The 17702-nt window shown below is 42.9% G+C and overlaps 1 protein-coding gene across 2 annotated transcripts in view; it reads right to left on the minus strand.

Annotated features, from left to right (window-relative positions):
• Positions 1-17702, minus strand: part of LOC126295348 (zinc finger protein ZFP2-like) — a 233021-nt gene that overhangs the window by 20270 nt on the left and 195049 nt on the right. For both annotated transcript variants that reach the window (XM_049987816.1, XM_049987817.1), the window contains one exon: positions 13268-13332. In XM_049987816.1, coding sequence (XP_049843773.1) covers positions 13268-13332 — 65 coding nt within the window. The remainder of the gene's footprint in view (positions 1-13267; positions 13333-17702) is intronic.

Consider the following 17702-nt stretch of genomic DNA (forward strand, 5'->3'; position numbering starts at 1 on the left):
ACAGAATTACAATGTCATCGGCGAACCTCAAAGTTTTTATTTCTTCTCCATGGATTTTAATACCTACTCCAAATTTTTCTTTTGCTTCCTTTACTGCTTGCTCAATTGAGTAACATCAGGGAGAGACTACAATCCTGTCTCACCCCCTTCCCAACCACTGCTTCCCTTTCATGTTGCTCAACTCTTATAACTGCCATCTGGTTTCTGTACAAATTGTACTTAACCTAAATTATCCTAAGGGCAAACACACACATCCATGCCTGAGGGAGGACTCGAACCTCTGCCGGGATCAGCCGCGCAGTCCCATTCAGTTATCGTAGAAGCTCCTGAACATGGGCTTCCCAAGGCAGCTTACCATCTGTCTCAGGGGTACTCAATATTTTTACTTTTGTAGCTGCATTAGTAGTAAAATTTTGTAACCACCCACCATTTCTACAGTAATGGTGAATTAGAAAATAGGGATGTAGCTTTAACATATAATATTTTAAAAAGCAGAGATACGACAAGTTAAAGCATGTAGTAATAATTACTTACAAATTACTTTATATCAAATTTTTTTTGAAAATATAATGAAATAATTTTTAAAACCCCTACCATCTGCTGCTCACTGTGTAAGCTGGTTTGCCCACTGGAGGGCAGCAGGTTGACTTCCACTGATCTATCTCAAGACTGAGGAATTTGGACTGTTCAGACTCGCCAATCATAGGCCCATTTTGTGTAACAAAAAGCCAGTTTCAGTTTTACTTGAATTGTGGGTTAGAACCTCCCATCCACAGCTCTGAGGGGACATTTCTCCTGCTTTGCTGACATCCTCATTTAATATCCCCATATCAGGACACTCAACACTAAGGTATTTACATATATTTTCTTAAAATGGAAACCGATGTTTTTTTCTCAATAGAAGCTTCTTCTCATCAGTGCTATTCTTCTCCACACTTCCTTAAGACACTCACATTCTCTACAATTGTACCAAGATGGATCAATTGGGTTAATTTCTCTAGCTGCTGACTGCCTATTTTTATGTCAGTTTTACTTCTACCACTTTTCTTGTCTATAACCAAGACATTCCTCTTCTTGATATTAGTTTTATGTTTTAGTTTGCTCGTTTCTTGATTTGGAACCTTAAGCATTTTATTTCGTTATTTTCCTGAGTTTGCCACTATTGCAATGTCATCATCAATATCATTAACTTTGATTTAAGGTGCCTTGTCTTTCAGTGTTTTTAATGAATCTTTGATGAACATATTAAATAAGTAAGGCGATAAAAAGCACCCCTGTGTTATGCCTCTTCTGATTTTTGCTTCTTTTTGTTATCATTATTATCCAGTTCAGTACTTTGACTTTTGTACATACTCAAAATTAAACGCTTCACTTTCCAGTCACCTTCTACTTTAAATAATAACTTCCAATCAACCATATCAAATGCTTTCCTGGGAAAACAAATGGAATATATGTTTTTGTGTTTCTCTCTAATTTACTTTCGAAAATTTGATGTAGTGACGATATTGGTTCTCTCATTCCTTTCCCTGTTCTAAATTCAAACTTTTCATTGGCTAGGTTCCAATCTATTTTCTTGTTAATCCTCTCTTTAACTACTGACTACTGTTGTAAATGCATTTGACAGAAGGGATAGTACAATTCCTTGTATTTGGCCTATTGTATAATGCAATACTCCCTTTTTAAGAAGTCAAGTTGTATCATGCCCTCTTCATAAGATCTGCATGTCACAATAAACAATTTACTTTTGATGTTGTTATTACTGTTCTGTAGGAGCTCTCCAAGGGCATCATCTATACCCAGTGCTTCAATTTATTTTGACCTATTCAGTGCAGGGAAGAACTCCTCTTTTGTTCTTGGTGGTATCTTATTGTTTTCACTAATTAGTTTTTCATCTTCAGAATACTTATCTAAACTTCGAATTTTAGCAGCATTGTGGAGGTCTTCAGTACACTCTTTCCATCTGTCACTTACATTTTCATTGTCAAATAGCGGTTTTGCATTTTTATCTCTCACTGTTAATCTTGGTTCTCTGCCTGCATTTAATCTTGGAGTAAATTTCATTCTGTTTTCCATATTTAAAATCATCTTTTATTTCTTTACAACGAGCCACTTTTCTATTTCTAAATAGCACATTGTTGGTATCTTCTTCTTTTAATTCCTTTAGATTGATGAGGACTTTTTGTTAATAAGTTCTAATTTTTGGGGGTCATTCAAGACTTCCTAGGTTGTAACTTCCTTTTTCCTAATATGTCTATAGCGGCATGTTACATCTGACTTGATAACATTCTAACAGCTTTCTTCCCTTTCTGATTCAATTATTGCACACTTCAATTCTTGCACAACCTTTGCGGCCTTCAATTTATATAATAACCTTTTATTTGGATATTTCACGTGCTGTTCTTACAACAAATACTGCACTTTGCTACAAGTGTTTGGTCACTATCTATCTACAGGGTGTCAATACTCGGTGATATGACACCAACGAACACTTGTAGCAAAAACCTAATATGGGTATATGGTCTAGTCACAGTTATTTCTGAGACAGAATGCATTTAATGCATATTATTATTTATTTTCTGTATTATTCAATGCATTGCCAGGTTTGCACATGCACATATGTGGAACTGTTAGTAAGCATCGCAACATGCGTTTTATAAATTATTCATTGAAAAATATGTATTTTTCACACTGCAAACATTATCACACAATCACATTAAGCCTGTTGTAGAGTTCACGACAAATGTTGGAATATCTTACCACCAATTTCAGTGCATTTGTGCACTCTTGGGAGAACACAAGTTGCTTCTCGAGGTGGCTCTGGACGTTCCCTGCTCAAGATCCCATGATGTGAATAAGCAGTTCATCTCACATATTCATCTTTTGTTTGTACATGTCGGACTTCATCCAACCTCATACTCAAAAATTTAATGGTTTACGTTCTAGTTCACTGTACCACCACAACCAATCAAGAGGTTATGGTAAGACACATACAGTCACGCCACTACAACAAAAACAACTGTATATTAGATGTGTTGTATCTCAGCAACTATTCAGAATAGGGCATATACATATTTTTCTTCAAGTGAGAGTTCCTATCATATTAACTGTTAAGTCTGGATCATCTTGTATCTAAGCACCTGGGTAACTAAATTACAGTTGGTTCCCATACCCCTGCTTTACTACTATATAACCAATAATATACCAGCCCCCATCACCAGGTGCTTTCCACACGTAATATTTTCTCTTTGGAGCTTCATAAAATGTGTCTGTTATTACCATCTCATGTTCACAAAATTATAATTTATCACCTCTTTTGTTAATTCTTCTCAATCCCAACTTACCAGCACATCTGCGGTTCTCTTGTATGCCTACTGACACATTAAAATCTCCCAAGAGAATAATATTGTCTTTCATTTTTATCACTTCCATTAACTTTTCAACAGGCATAACTTTTTTTTTTTTGCTTCTTCATCGTTGCTATTTTTCGTTGGTAAACATACTTGAATTATTGTTATGTCAGCTGGGCTACCGTTTAACTTTATTATTAACATTCTATTGTTCACATGGTAGGCGTTAATTATATTATGCATCCGTCTCGTCCTTAATGCAACAGATACCCAGTTCTTCCCAGACTGTTGGTTTCGACTATGAATTATTCTGACATCTCTGAACCAAGGTCACCATTTCCGGCTGATTTTGTCTCGCACAGTCGTAGAATATCCGGTAGACACTTTGTGATAGCCTCTTTACTTCCTCCAGTTTTCGAAGATTTAATGGCTTTCACACATTCCACGTGCCAATTTTATATCCATATTTTCCATCTCTTTGTGGTCTTCCTGCTTCTTCTCCGACGACTGAGAAGCCTCATCTCTTCTCCTACCTGGCCTCAGGCTCCAAAACTCTGGATCAGTACGGATACATACATTATTAGATGGGATGCTTTCTGCACTTCCATGGCCTCGGTCTTGGTGGTTCATCCGCCTTCAGGGATAGTTTCCCATTCCACGAGGCTGGGGGTTGGGGATTCTTACCTCTACCCTATCCTCCACGCCCAAAGTGGCCGTTGGCACTTCACAGAGGTTGACTCGTTATTTTGGAGGCCATCTGGCTCTCAATTACATTGGTCATCTGAAGCGTTAGAAGGTATGTACAGGGTGAGTCACCTAACGTTACCACTGTATATATTTCGTAAACCACATCAAATACTGACGAATCGATTCCACAGACCGAACGTGAGAAGAGGGGCTAGTGTAATTGGCGAATACAGACCATAAAAAAAATGCACGGAAGTATGTTTTTTAACACAAACCTACGTTTTTTTAATGGAACCCCGTTAGTTTTGTTAGCACATCTGAACATATAAACAAATACGTAATCAGTGCCGTTTGTTGCATTGTAAAATGTTAATTACATCCGGAGATATTGTAACCTACAGTTGACGCTTGAGTACCACTCCTCCGCTGTTCGATCGTGTGTATTGGAGAGCACCGAGTTACGTAGGGATCCAAAGGGAACGGTGATGGACCTTAGCACTGACTCCTGAGGCACTACTCAATTACCCGTGTACCCATCAGTCTGCACTTCATAGCCGCTCTCATTACTCTGAAGAATGATCTTCACTGTCTGTTCTTAAAATATATTAGAGGAACCAGCTGTTACTGTTATCACATAATGGTCCAACTTCTGCACAGCAGAGCGTGTTAGCTAAATGATAGGAGACGCTTAGTGTTCGGAGCTTTTTGTTTGATCTGTCCAGTGCCTGAGAGACAAAAGAGAGTAGGGCAGTTTTAGTTCGATAACTTCAGCGAACGCTGATGGCACACATATAGGTCTACAATTGGATATATCTTTTTTTTTTAAAGCAGTTTCACTGTTGCGTTCTTTATTCGTTCAGGAAACTGACAATTCCTAAAGGAGATATTACAAAAGTTTTTATTTAAATTCCTATTGATGACTAGTTATGTTGCACACGAGGTTTCTGTTATTTTTGCTGGATATTAAGTCATTAAATTGAATGTATCGTACTGCCATGAAGTTGTTAAGGAAATAAGCTATACTGCAGTAACCGGCATTGTACTGAGATAGCCAACATGTCACAGTGTAAGGAGCGCCCGCTGTTGTGGCCGAGTGGCTCTAGGCGCTTCAGTCCTGAACCGCGCTGCTGCTGCCGTCGCAGGTTCGAATCCTGCCTCGGGCATGGATGTGTGTGATGTCCTTAGGCTAGTTAGGTTTAAGTAGTTCTAAGTTCTAGGGGACTGATGACAACAGATGTTAAGTCCCATAGTGCTCAGAGCCATTTGAACCATTTTGTAAGGAGCAATGCTATTAATCATGAAATCGAAAGGTCACATGTTTTAAGTTTTGCTAGTGTGTGTACAGCATAAACAAAGACAGACACCAGCAAGTGTAAACTACGGGAACGGTGAAAGAGAAGTAATAAATTGTGCTTTAGGGGGGCGGGGGGGGGGGGGGGGGGGTTAGGACGTCAAACGGGCAGACTTGGAGCAGGAGAGGCACCACAGGAGATTTTAATTTCCACTGTCTAGACTTTTACAAATAAATTCATAAAACTTTGTCAGCATCACCAGGGAGGAGTCAGTATTCACACTCTTAGCAGTGGAAGTTCGAAAACATACGAAATAATTTTTTGTTACATGTGAAATTTCTTCATTTTTTTCACTTGCAAATGGCAGCATTTGTTGCTGTAGGTACACTTTTCTTCATAAGTAAGGTGTATGAAACTCTAGAATTTTCCAAATCTATTAAAAACTGTGGTAAAAATTGAGGTAATTAAGCAAAAAATTTGTGTTTTTCTAGCATGAAGTTTAAAATATAATAGTTCATTCGTTTTTTCATAAATTAAATAAATTCTATAGTTTCATACACCTGTGAGTATGGTATGCATGCTGTGCAAAATTCATCGAAGAATCTCTCTAACTTATGAAGAAAAGTGTACCTATAGCAACAAATGCTGCCACTAGTGACTGAAAAAATTATGAAATTTCGCACGCAAAAAAAATTTATTTTGTTGCGTTTTCGAACTTCCACCGCAATAGGTGTGAATCCTGTATCCTTCCTGGAGATGCTGACAAAGTTTGGTGAATTTATTTGTAAAAGTATAGACAGTGGAAATGAAAATATCCTGTGGTGCCTCTCCTGCTCCAAGTCAGCCCGTTTGACGTCCTACCCCCCTTAAACAACGCTGTTTTCTATTTCTCAAATCACATTCTCTGCAGAAAATGGTCCTGCCTCTAAACCAGCTACACAGCTGACATTGGCACAGAAATAACAACAGCAGCTCAGTCGGCCAAAACCTCTCTGCCGGATACACCCGCATCTCACCCGATCAGCTTAGCTGGCAAACTTTCGCACGCTGGTCGCTGCGATGTAATCATGGCAGTACTTCCGAATCAGCGCACGCTCCGCTTACGCTTATTTGGCAAACGTGGCTGGGTCCGACGCGCCCTCCGTTACCCTTACATTATTACCACGTTCTTTTGTCCAGTCTATATGCCGATGAGAACTCGAAATGGCGGAAGACATATTTATGAACTGCTTAAACCGCTATCAAGAGGCGGTCCCCGGCAGTATGATCGACTTCCTGGAAGTATCTACATGATGCAGATTGAGGGGACCACACCGTGGTTCAGGTCGAAAAAAATCGATTTTCCGTTTTCATCATGTTTCGATGGATCAAGGGTTTATTTAAGTACTCTGAAAAGGAATTTTGTGAAAAAAAATTAACGAGCATTTTCCTACCACGTGTGTTTGTGTGTCACGCCCACTTTTTTGTAAACCCACTTTTCTGCATATATTTTAGATCTTTATATCCCCTACTTTACACGTTGGGGATTTATTTTCTCCCGAGTGTCTTGACTATCCCTGGAATGCAACGGTCGGTATTCTTTTGTTTCTGCTTTCAAACACGCAGTTAATTTTGTTCAAGTGTGATTGCAAGTAGTTCTTATAGAAAACTTGCAGGTATACTATGGACAGGCAATTAGGAGAAATATGGCGCTGAGCACTATGGGACTTAACATCTATGGTCATCAGTCCCCTAGAACTCAGAACTACTTAAACCTAACTAACCTAAGGACTACACACAACACCCAATCATCACGAGGCAGAGAAAATCCGGGACCCCGCCGAATTACGAGAAATAAAGAAAATCTAGAGGCAATGAAGAGAGATGTTTGGGCCATATTCTTTCATAAATCCTCTACTGATGACAAGCCATGTCATAGATTGTGTCCACCAGGAGAAAATACAATAGGGCTCAGGCAACTGGAGAATCTCACCAGCGTTCTCTTCCTGCTGCTGTTATTACAGCAATTAAACCTATTTTCAGAGACTTGGCTCATTCTGACCTACTAAGGAAATGTCTGCATGGGCAGACAGAACCCAAATGAATGTTTCATCAGCATAATTTGGAACCGCCTTCCTAAAACAGTATTTGTAGGCATGCATACTAGGAGTTCGTGATGCTGTTATTACATTCAGTTGTCGTAATATTGGAAATTGTTGGGTAATGAAAAGCTGGGAAATAATCCTGGTGAAAATATGATCACTGGGCTGCAACATTGCGATAAAATGAGGATAGCCGATGCAGACAGGTCTGCATGTAATGTGGCGAAGAAAGCTAGAAAAACATCCAGGAAGGTGAAAAAGAAGCTGGAAGACCTGATAGAGGCCAAAGAAGGGCCATCATATGCAGCAAGGCTGTTTTAATTAACTGTAAGTAAGAAATTTCAAAAGTTTTTTTCTTTTAAGTCAATTTCCCGCCAACTAAAATTTTCAGTATATATGCCCCATTATATCAGAAACTATCATAGATAAATGAATGAAATTTTCAGAGACTCTGCATAACATAAAAAGCCACCTCTGGTACTGCATTCATCAATATTCCCTCATTAGGAAGTTCACAAGAAAATATTATCTGCAAAAAAAAAAAAATTAATTTTTTTGTTAATAAATTTAAAAAATTCTTAAAAACTATAAAATGGATAAAGTAGATTTTAGTACAGTTGACTCTATTAGCATCATGTAAGATACAGTAAAAATATTAAGCTCCTGCATCAAATAGCGGGATTGAACCGTCGTCCTCCAGTGAGCTAACCACTGCGCCACCTCGCTCGGTAGAGTATATAAGATTCCGTGTACTTGTGGAAAGTTCTACACTGGAACTACCAAGAGAATCTTGAATAAAAGACCGAAAGAACAAAACTCGTTGCCGACTAGGTAAAACAGAAAAATCATCTGTAACAGAGCACGGTCTTCAGTCAGGAAACCGTGAAGTGAGCTTTACGGAATCAAAATTTTATCTACTATGACATACTATTATCCACTAGAAACCATCGAAATACGAGGTACATTCAAGTTCTAAGACCTCCGATTTTTTTTCTAATTAACTACTCACCCGAAATCGATGAAACTGGCGTTACTTCTCGACGTAATCGCCCTGCAGACGTACACATTTTTCATAACGCTGACGCCATGATTCCATGGCGAGGGCGAAGGCTTCTTTAGGAGTCTGTTTTGACCACTGGAAAATCGCTGAGGCAACAGCAGCACGGCTGGTGAATGTGCGGCCACGGAGAGTGTCTTTCATTGTTGGAAAAAGCCAATAGTCACTAGGAGCCACGTCAGGTGAGTAGGGAGCACGAGGAATCACTTCAAAGTTGTCATCACGAAGAAACTGTTGCTTAACGTTAGCTCGATGTGCGGGTGCGTTGTCTCGGTGAAACAGCACACGCGCAGCCCTTCCCGGACGTTTTTGTTGCAGTGCACGAAGGAATTTGTCCTTCAAAACATTTTCGTAGGATGCACCTGTTACCGTAGTGCCCTTTGAACGCAATGGGTAAGGATTACGCCCTCGCTGTCCCAGAACGTGGACACCATCATTTTTTCAGCACTGGCGGTTATCCGAAATTTTTTTGGTGGCGGTGAATCTGTGTGCTTCCATTGAGCTGACTGGCGCTTTGTTTCTGCGATGAAAAATGGCATCCACATCTCATCCATTGTCACAACCAACGAAAAGAAAGTCCCATTCGTGCTGTCGTTGCGCGTCAACATTGCTCGGCAACATGCCACACAGGCAGCCGTGTGGTTTGTCCGTCAGCATTCGTGGCACCCACCTGGATGACACTTTTCGCATTTTCACGTCATCGTGCAGGATTGTGTGCACAGAACCCACAGAAATGCCAACTCTGGAGGCGATCTGTTCAACAGTCATTTGGCGATCCCCCAAAACAATTCTCTCCACTTTGTCAAACATGTCGTCAGACCGGCTTGTGCGAGCCCGAGGTTGTTTCGGTTTGTTGTCACACGATGTTCTGCCTTCATTAAACTGTAGCACCCACGAACGCACTTTCGACACATCCGTAACTGCATCACCACATGTCTCCTTCAACTGTCGATGAATTTCAATTGGTTTCACACCACGCAAATTCAGAAAACGAATGATTGCACGCTGTTCAAGTAAGGAAAACGTCGCCATTTTAAGTATTTAAAACAGTTCTCATTCTCGCCGCTGGCAGTAAAATTCGATCTGCCGTAAGGTGCTGCCATCTCTGGGACGTATAGACAATGAACGCGGCCACATTTTAAAACAATGCGCATGTTTCTATCTCTTCCCAGTCCGGAGAGAAAAAATCGGAGGCCTTAGAACTTGAATGCACCTCGTATAGAAGCATATTGATTATTTTAACAGAAAACAAGAAGCCATGAAATTCAATGATATATGGTGAGTGGCTCTGCAGAACCGGTAGATCCTTTACAGGTTTTTATGTCTGAATGCGGCGGATCATGTATAAAGTCTACCACGCCCACTTCACATAGTATGTCGCTCTCCGACGTCCGACTCAGGTTGAGCGTCGCTGGAAGCAACTCCGACGTCCGATGCAACTCTGGACGAGACGTCAGGAACCGAAAAGTGTCTTCAACGCCGGCTGTATCTTCGACCACGTCCATACTGCTCGGAAGACTCATCAGCAACTGAGACAATGGAAATGAACTGATCGTTTGGCGTCATTGGCCGGGAGGTCCCTTACCGGGCAGGTCCGGCCGCCTTGGTGCAGCTCTTATTACATTCGACGCCACATTTGAGCAACCTGCGCGCCAGAGGGGAATGAAATGATGATGAAGACAACACAACACCCTGCTCCTGAGCGGAGAAAATCTTCGACCCAGCCGGAAATCGAACCCGGTCCCGTAGGACGGCAATCCGGCACGCTGATCACTGAGCTATCTGGGCGGACACTGAGACAATAAAGCCAGTAGTTGAGAATTGCTTTTTGAGCAGGAAAATAACTAACAAGTGCCAAAGTAGAGTGTACAGGCTGTACATAAAGTCTAGGAACACTTCCAATTATTTATTGCACAAGAACTAAACGTAGCACAGATTTATTTATTTATTTATTTTTACAAACATTCAATATGCGTACCATGAGTGACCTGGCAGACGTCAACACGGTAATTGAATTCTTGCCATACCTGTCCCAGTATGGCATCGTCGACTGTGGCAGTCGCTTCCCGTATTCTCTCCCAGAGCTCTGCTACATCACGTGGTATAAGTGGAACATACACCAGATCTTTAATGTAGAATGAAATTTTCACTCTACAGCGGAGTGTGCGCTGATGTGAAACTTCCTGGCAGATTAAAACTGTGTGCCGAACCGAGCCTCGAACTCGGGACCTTTGCCTTTCGCAGGCAAGTGCTCTACCATCTGAGCTACCCAAGCATGTTTCACGCCCCGTCCTCACAGCTTTACTTCTGCCAGTATCTCAGCTCCTACCTTCCAAACTGTACAGAAGCTCTCCTGCGAACCTTGCAGAACTAGCACTCCTGAAACTGCAGAGACATGGCTTAACCACAGCCTGGGCGATGTTTCCAGAATGAGATTTTCACTCTGCAGCTGAGTGTGCGCTGATGGAGGGTAGGAGACGAGGTACTGGCGGAAGTAAAACTGTGAGGTCGGGGCGTGTTTGGGTAGCTCAGTTGGTAGTGCACTTGCCGGCGAAGGGCAAAGGTCCCGAGTTCGAGTCTCGGTCCGGCACACAGTTTTAATCTGCCAAGAAGCTTCAGATCTTTTATGTGTCCCCACAGAAAAAAGTCAAAATGAGTGAGATCTGGTGATCGGGAAGGCCATTTCGTGAACCATCTGTCCCCTTCTGTAGAGCGACCGAGACATCGATGCGGCAGCTTCGTGTTCAGGTACCCACGAACTTCAAGATGAAAATGGGATGGAGCCCCATCCTGCTGAAAGACGAACGGAGAGTCCGATTGCATTTGAGACATCAGCCATTGCTGCAACATGTCCAAGCAGGAATATCCAGTGACAGTGCTTTCGGGGAATAAGAATGGCTGGTACAGTATTTGACGTGACAGGGCACAAAAAACATTTACCTTTGGGGAATCACGCTCAAATTCAATACATTCATATGGATGCTTTGTATCCCAGATTCGACAATTATGCCTGCTCCCTTTCCCATTAGTGTCAAAAGTGGCTTTGTCGCTAAAAATTATGCGATCAACAATGCCATCCCAATCCTCATTCAATTGTTGCAACTGAGAATAAAACTGGAAACGCCTGCCTTTGTCATCGTCAGTGAGCTTCTGCACTGGGTCCAATTTGAATGAAGTAGATAAGTAGAGATGATATAAAATGCAGACTGGCAATGGCAAGGAAAGTGTTTCTGAAGAAGAGAAATTTGTTAACATCGAGTATAGATTTAAGTGTCAGTAAGTCGTTTCTGCAAGTATTTGTATGGAGTGTACCCATGTATGGAAGTGAAACGTGGACGATAAATGGTTTGGGCAAGAAGAGAATAGAAGCTTTCGAAATGTGGTGCTACAGATGAATGCCATTGAATGGGTAGATCACGTAACTAATGAGGAGGTACTGAAAAGAATTGGGGAGATGAGGAGTTTGTGGCACAACTTGACTGGAAGAAGGGATCGGTTGGTAGGACATGTTCTGAGGCATCAAGGGATCACCAATTTAGTATTGGAGGGCAGCGCGGAGGGTAAAAATCATAGAGGGCGACCATGGGATGAATACACTAAACGGATTCAGAAGTATGTAGGCTGCAGTAAGTACTGGGAGATGAAGAAGCTTGCACAGGATAGAGTAGAATGGAGAGCTACATCAAACCAGTCTCAGTACTGAAGACCACAACAACAACAACAACAACAACAACGTGATATGTGTACAATGTTTGGTTCTTGTGCAATAAATAATTGAAAGTGTTCCCGGAATTTATGTACACCCTGCATATAAAATTCAGAATGACAACGAGGTCAAAAGTATAACATTTAATTTAAATCATTTCTGGAGATATTTGTTTGCGGTGTAGCCTTGTACAAACTGAAACGTGAATGATAAGCAATTCAGACAAGAAGAGAAAAGAAACTTTTAAACTGTGGAGATGCAGAAGAGTGGTGAAGGTCATACGTGCAGATCACGTAATCAATGAGCTAGTTCTGCGTGGAATTCGGACGAAAAGAAATATGTGGCAGACCTTAACTACATGAAAGGGTAATGGAAATGCCGTATGGGTAGAACCTCCCGTCGGGTAGACCGTTCGCCAGGTGCAAGTCTTTCGAGTTGACGCCACTGTGGCGAGTTGCGTGTCGATGAGGATGAAATGGTGATGATAAGGACAAGACAACACCCAGTCCCTGAGCGGAGGAAATCTCCGACCCAGCCGGGAATCGAACCCGGGCCGTCAGGTATGGCATTCTGTCTCGCTGTCCACTAAGCTATCAGGGGCGGACAATGAGAGGGTCAATTGACAGGAGACACCCTTAGGCATCAAATAACCGTCAATTGGATGATGGAGGGAAGCGCTGGGGTGGGGGGGTGGGGGGAGGGGGAGGTAACAACTGTAGTGGGAGACAAAGAAATGAATACAGTAAGGAGGTTGAAATGAATGTATGTTGCAGTAGTCACTCAGAGATGATGATTCGTGCGTAGTCTAGTGTGGAGAACCTAATCAGATCAGTCTTCGGGCTGAAGACAACAAAAATAGGAACAACAACATAAAATCAATATCTCCACCAAGTTTGATAATTTTCAGACCGGTGCTCTGTGGTGTAACACTCTCCATTTCCGTGAGTGTACGAGTATAATGTGGCAGAGATCAGTGTGTGTGAGACACAGTATAAATTTTGAGTGCAAAACAATATGGTTACCATTTTCAAATGGATCCTTACCTGGCTTGTTATACCTGGATATGCATAATACAAGTTGTTTAAGCTCAGACTAACCTCCAAGAACTCGGTGAAGAAGCATTCTCATAGTGGCGAGCTCCGAGACTGGCGTGTTCCTTATCCTGAAAGAAAAAGACAAAAAAGGAGTCAATGTTTGTAGGAAAACTCAACAGGCCACTGCACGTGCAAAGTCAGCAGGAGTCTGCGACACGGGTGAGAACATACAGGGTGTCACACAATTCATGCTAAACACTTATGGAGGCTGTAAAGGGGACTTACTAGATCAAATTTTACGTAGGGACCCACATCCGAGGCCGGCCCGTGTGGCCGAGCGGTTCTAGGCGCTTCAGTCTGGAACCGCGCGACCACTACGGTCGCAGATTCGAATCCTGCCTTGGGCACGGATGTGTGTGGTGCCCTTAGGTTAGTTAGGTTTAAGTAGTTCTAAGTTCTAGGGGACTGATGACCTCAGATGTTAAGTCTCATAGTTCTCAGAGCCATCTGAACCACATCCAGAAACGTCATCCAATGACGCTACACATGTTTGCACATACGTGGTGATTTCGCGACGATGTTACAATTTCTGAAAGATGATGGATAAATCCATCTATTACATGCATCTATTTGAGGTGAGGGTAGTATGCCGGAATCGAACGAAGTGAAAGTTATAACGAAAACGGTTCTGATACCTCTGACAGTGGAATAGACGTACCGGTAGTTCTGCTGCTAAGATTGTACGGCAGGCAACTTCAGAGATGGCAGTGTCTACATCTACATATACATTCCGCTAGCGGAGTACACAATTCGCGCCAAAGTCATATTTCCCCCTCCTCTGTTCGACTGCGCGATGGAAAACCGACTGTGTGAACGCCTCAGTACGAGCTCTTATTTCCCTTATCTTTGAATGGTGATCATTTAGCGATTTGAAAGTTGGTGGTAGTAATATATGCTCTCCATCCTCGGTGAAGATCGGATTTCGGAATTTAGTGAGCAGCCCCTTCCATTTAGCGCGTTGTCTATCTGCCATTGTGTCCCACTTCAAACTTTCTATGAGATTTGTAACGCTCTCGCGATGGCTAAATGTAGCAGTCACAAATCTTGCCGCTCTTTGGACCTTCTAAATCTCTTGAATCAGACCCAACAGGTAAGGGTCCCATACAGACCAACAATAAGACTAGACGAACAAACGTATTGTACGCAATTTCCTTTGTTGAAGGACTGCATTGCCAATAAACCGCAATCTAGAGTTTGCCTTGTCAGTTACTTGTGTAATCTGATCATTCCATTTGAGATCATTTCGAATAGTCACAGCCAGGTACTTGACGGATGTTACCGCTTCCAAAGTCTGGGCATTTATTTTGTACTCGTACATTAATGGGGATTGTCGCCTTGTTATACGCAGTAGGTCACACTTCCTAATATTGACAGATAACTGCCAGTGATTACACCGCGCATTTATTTTCTGCAAATCCTCATTGATTTGTTCACAGCTTTCGTGTGATACCACTTTCCTGTAGACTACAGCATCATCGGCAAACAGTCTCAGCCGGCTGTCAATACCATCAACCAGATCGTTCACGTAAATCGTAAAAAGCAGAGAACCTTTTACACTGCCCTGGGGCACACCTGAAGTTACTCTTGTTTCTGTTGAAGTGACCCCGTTCAGAACGACAAACTGCCCCCTGTCTGTCAGAAAACTTTCTATCCAACCGCATATGTGATCGGATACACCGTAAGCGCGCACTTTTTGTAGCAAGCGGCAATGCGCAACTCAGTCGAACGCCCTTCGAAAGTCGAGAAATATGGCATCAGCCTGGGAGCCGGTATCTAGAGCCTGTTGTACATCATGCACATAGAGGCCCAGCTGTGTCTCGGGTGACAGCTGTTTCCTAAAACCGTGCTAGTTTCTGCAGGTGTGATTCTCAGAGTCCAGAAAGGCCATTACGTCGAACAAAACAACAAAAAATGAACAGTAAACATAGACTCTAGAATGCATACCCGAAGAGCTATCAGCACTTGTTGAATGCGGGAGATGTGTTTCACATTAGCGAAGATAAACAATTGGTTATAGCTCTTCGGGTGTGCATTTTAGAGCCAATATTTATCAGACATTTTTTCTTCTATTGATCTATACTACCTCCTCTGGAAGTTGCATCCTTAGCAGCAACAGTACCGGTACACACATTCCATTGTCAGGCGGTTCAGAACGATTCCCGCTTGTAACTTTCGACTCGTTTCTTTTTTTCTGAACCAGGGAGCCTTCCCTGAAACTGACACATTTATCCGTCTCCATCAATCACGAAAGTTTGTACCATCATCACGTAATCACTCAACATACACATACACTTACAAGAGCCGGCACTTACAACTTTGAGGCTCTGTAGCGTTGTTGGACGACGTTTCCTCACATGGGTTCCTACGGTCTCTTCACCCTCTAGATGTGTGCAACTTGAATTGTAAAACACCCTGTATGTGTTTCAAATGGCTCTGAGCACTATGGGACTTAACATCTATGGTCATCAGTCCCCTAGAACTTAAAACTACTTAAACCTAACCATCCCAAGGACATCACACACATCCATGCCCGAGGCAGGATTCGAACCTGCAAACGCTACGATCACGCGGTTCCAGACTGAAGCGCCTAGAACAGCCCGGCCACACTGACCGGTCTGTATATCTTTCATCGCAGGTCATCTCCCAATGTGTTTCTCGGATGTGTCGAAAGTGTGCAGACTGAAAAGCACATCTACAGTCCGATATAGCACCTCACCTATATGGAGGACTAGGCGCTTCAATCTGGTATCGAGCGACCGCTACGGTCGCAATTTCGACACCTGCTTCGGGCATAGATATGTGTGATGTCCTTAGGATGGTTAGGTTTAAAAACACTACTGGCCATTAAAACTGCTACACCACGAAGATGACGGGCTACAGACGCGAAATTTAACCGATACGAAGAAGATGCTGTGATATGCAAATGATTAGCTTCTCAGAGCACTCACATAAGTTTGGCACCAGTGGCGACACCTACAACATGCTGACATGAGGAATGTTTCCAAACCGATTTCTCATACACAAACAGCAGTTGACCGGCGTTGCCTGATCAGACGTTGTTGTTGAGACGCCTCGTGTAAGGAGGGGAAATGCGTACCATCACGTTTCCGACTTTGATAAAGGTCGCATTGTAGCCTATCGCCATTGCGATTATCGTATCGCGACATTGCTGCTCGCATTGGTCGAGATTCAATGACTGTTAGCAGAATATGGAATCGGTGGGTTCAGGAGGGTAATACGGAACGCCTTGCTGGATCCCAACGGCCTCGTATCACTAGCAGTCGAGATGACAGGCATATTATCCACATGGCTGTAACGGATCGTGCAGCCACGTCTCGATCCCTGAGTCAACAGATGGGGACGTTTGCAAGACAACAACCATCTGCATGAACAGTTCGGCGACGTTTGCAGCAGCACGGACTATCAGCTCGGAGACCGTGACTGCGGTTACCCTTGACGCTTCATCACTGACAGGAGCGCCTGCGATGGTGTACTCAACGACGAACCTGGGTGCACGAATGGCAAACCGGCTCGGTCACCTCTTGTTCGCATTGACGGCACTTTGAACAGTGTACGTTACATTTCAGATGTGTTACGACCCGTGACTCTACCCTTCATTCGATGCCTGCGAAACCCTACATTTCAGCAGGATAATGCGCGACCGCATGTTGCAGGTCCTGTACGGGCCTTCCTGGATACAGAAAATGTTCGTCTGCTGCCCTGGCCAGCACATTCTCCAGATGTCTCACCAACTGAAAACGTCTGGTCAATGGCGGCCGAGCAACTGGCTCGTCACAATACGCCAGTGATGAACTGTGGCATCGTGTTGAAGCTGCATGAGCAGCAGTACCTGTACACGCCATCGGAGCTCTGTTTGACTCAATGCCCAGGCGTATCAAGGCCAGAGGTGGGTAGTGATTTCTCAGGATCTATGCACCTAAATTGCGTGAAAATGTAATCACATGCCAGTTGTAGTATAATATATTTGTCCAATGAATACCCGTTTATCATCTGCATTCCTTCTTGGTGTAGCAATTTTAATGACCAGTAGTGTATCAGTCCGATTTAGCACCTTATCTATATGGAGGAAATAACACATGTGGCTCTCACACATGGCGACGGGGAAGTAAATCAGGCACGTCATTGCCAAATGGAATGCCCTCTCACTCGCATTAACTGATTCTGGGACAGCGTGGAAGACGTGCAGAGGCTTCGGACGATGTAAGCACAGTTTGGTTCCCATCACACAAGACTAGAATCTGCCTCAGATTGCATTAGTATTTTTTTTAATTGGGGCCAAACTGCTGAGGTCATCGGTCCCCAGGCTTACACACTACTTAATCGAAGTGACACTAACGTACATTAAGGACAACACAGACCCATTGCCGAGGGAGGACTCGAACCTCCGACGGGGGTAGCCACGCGAACCGTGGCAAGG

This window comes from Schistocerca gregaria, chromosome 11 (assembly GCF_023897955.1).
Source record: "Schistocerca gregaria isolate iqSchGreg1 chromosome 11, iqSchGreg1.2, whole genome shotgun sequence".
Classification (NCBI taxonomy): Eukaryota; Metazoa; Arthropoda; class Insecta; order Orthoptera; family Acrididae; genus Schistocerca; species Schistocerca gregaria.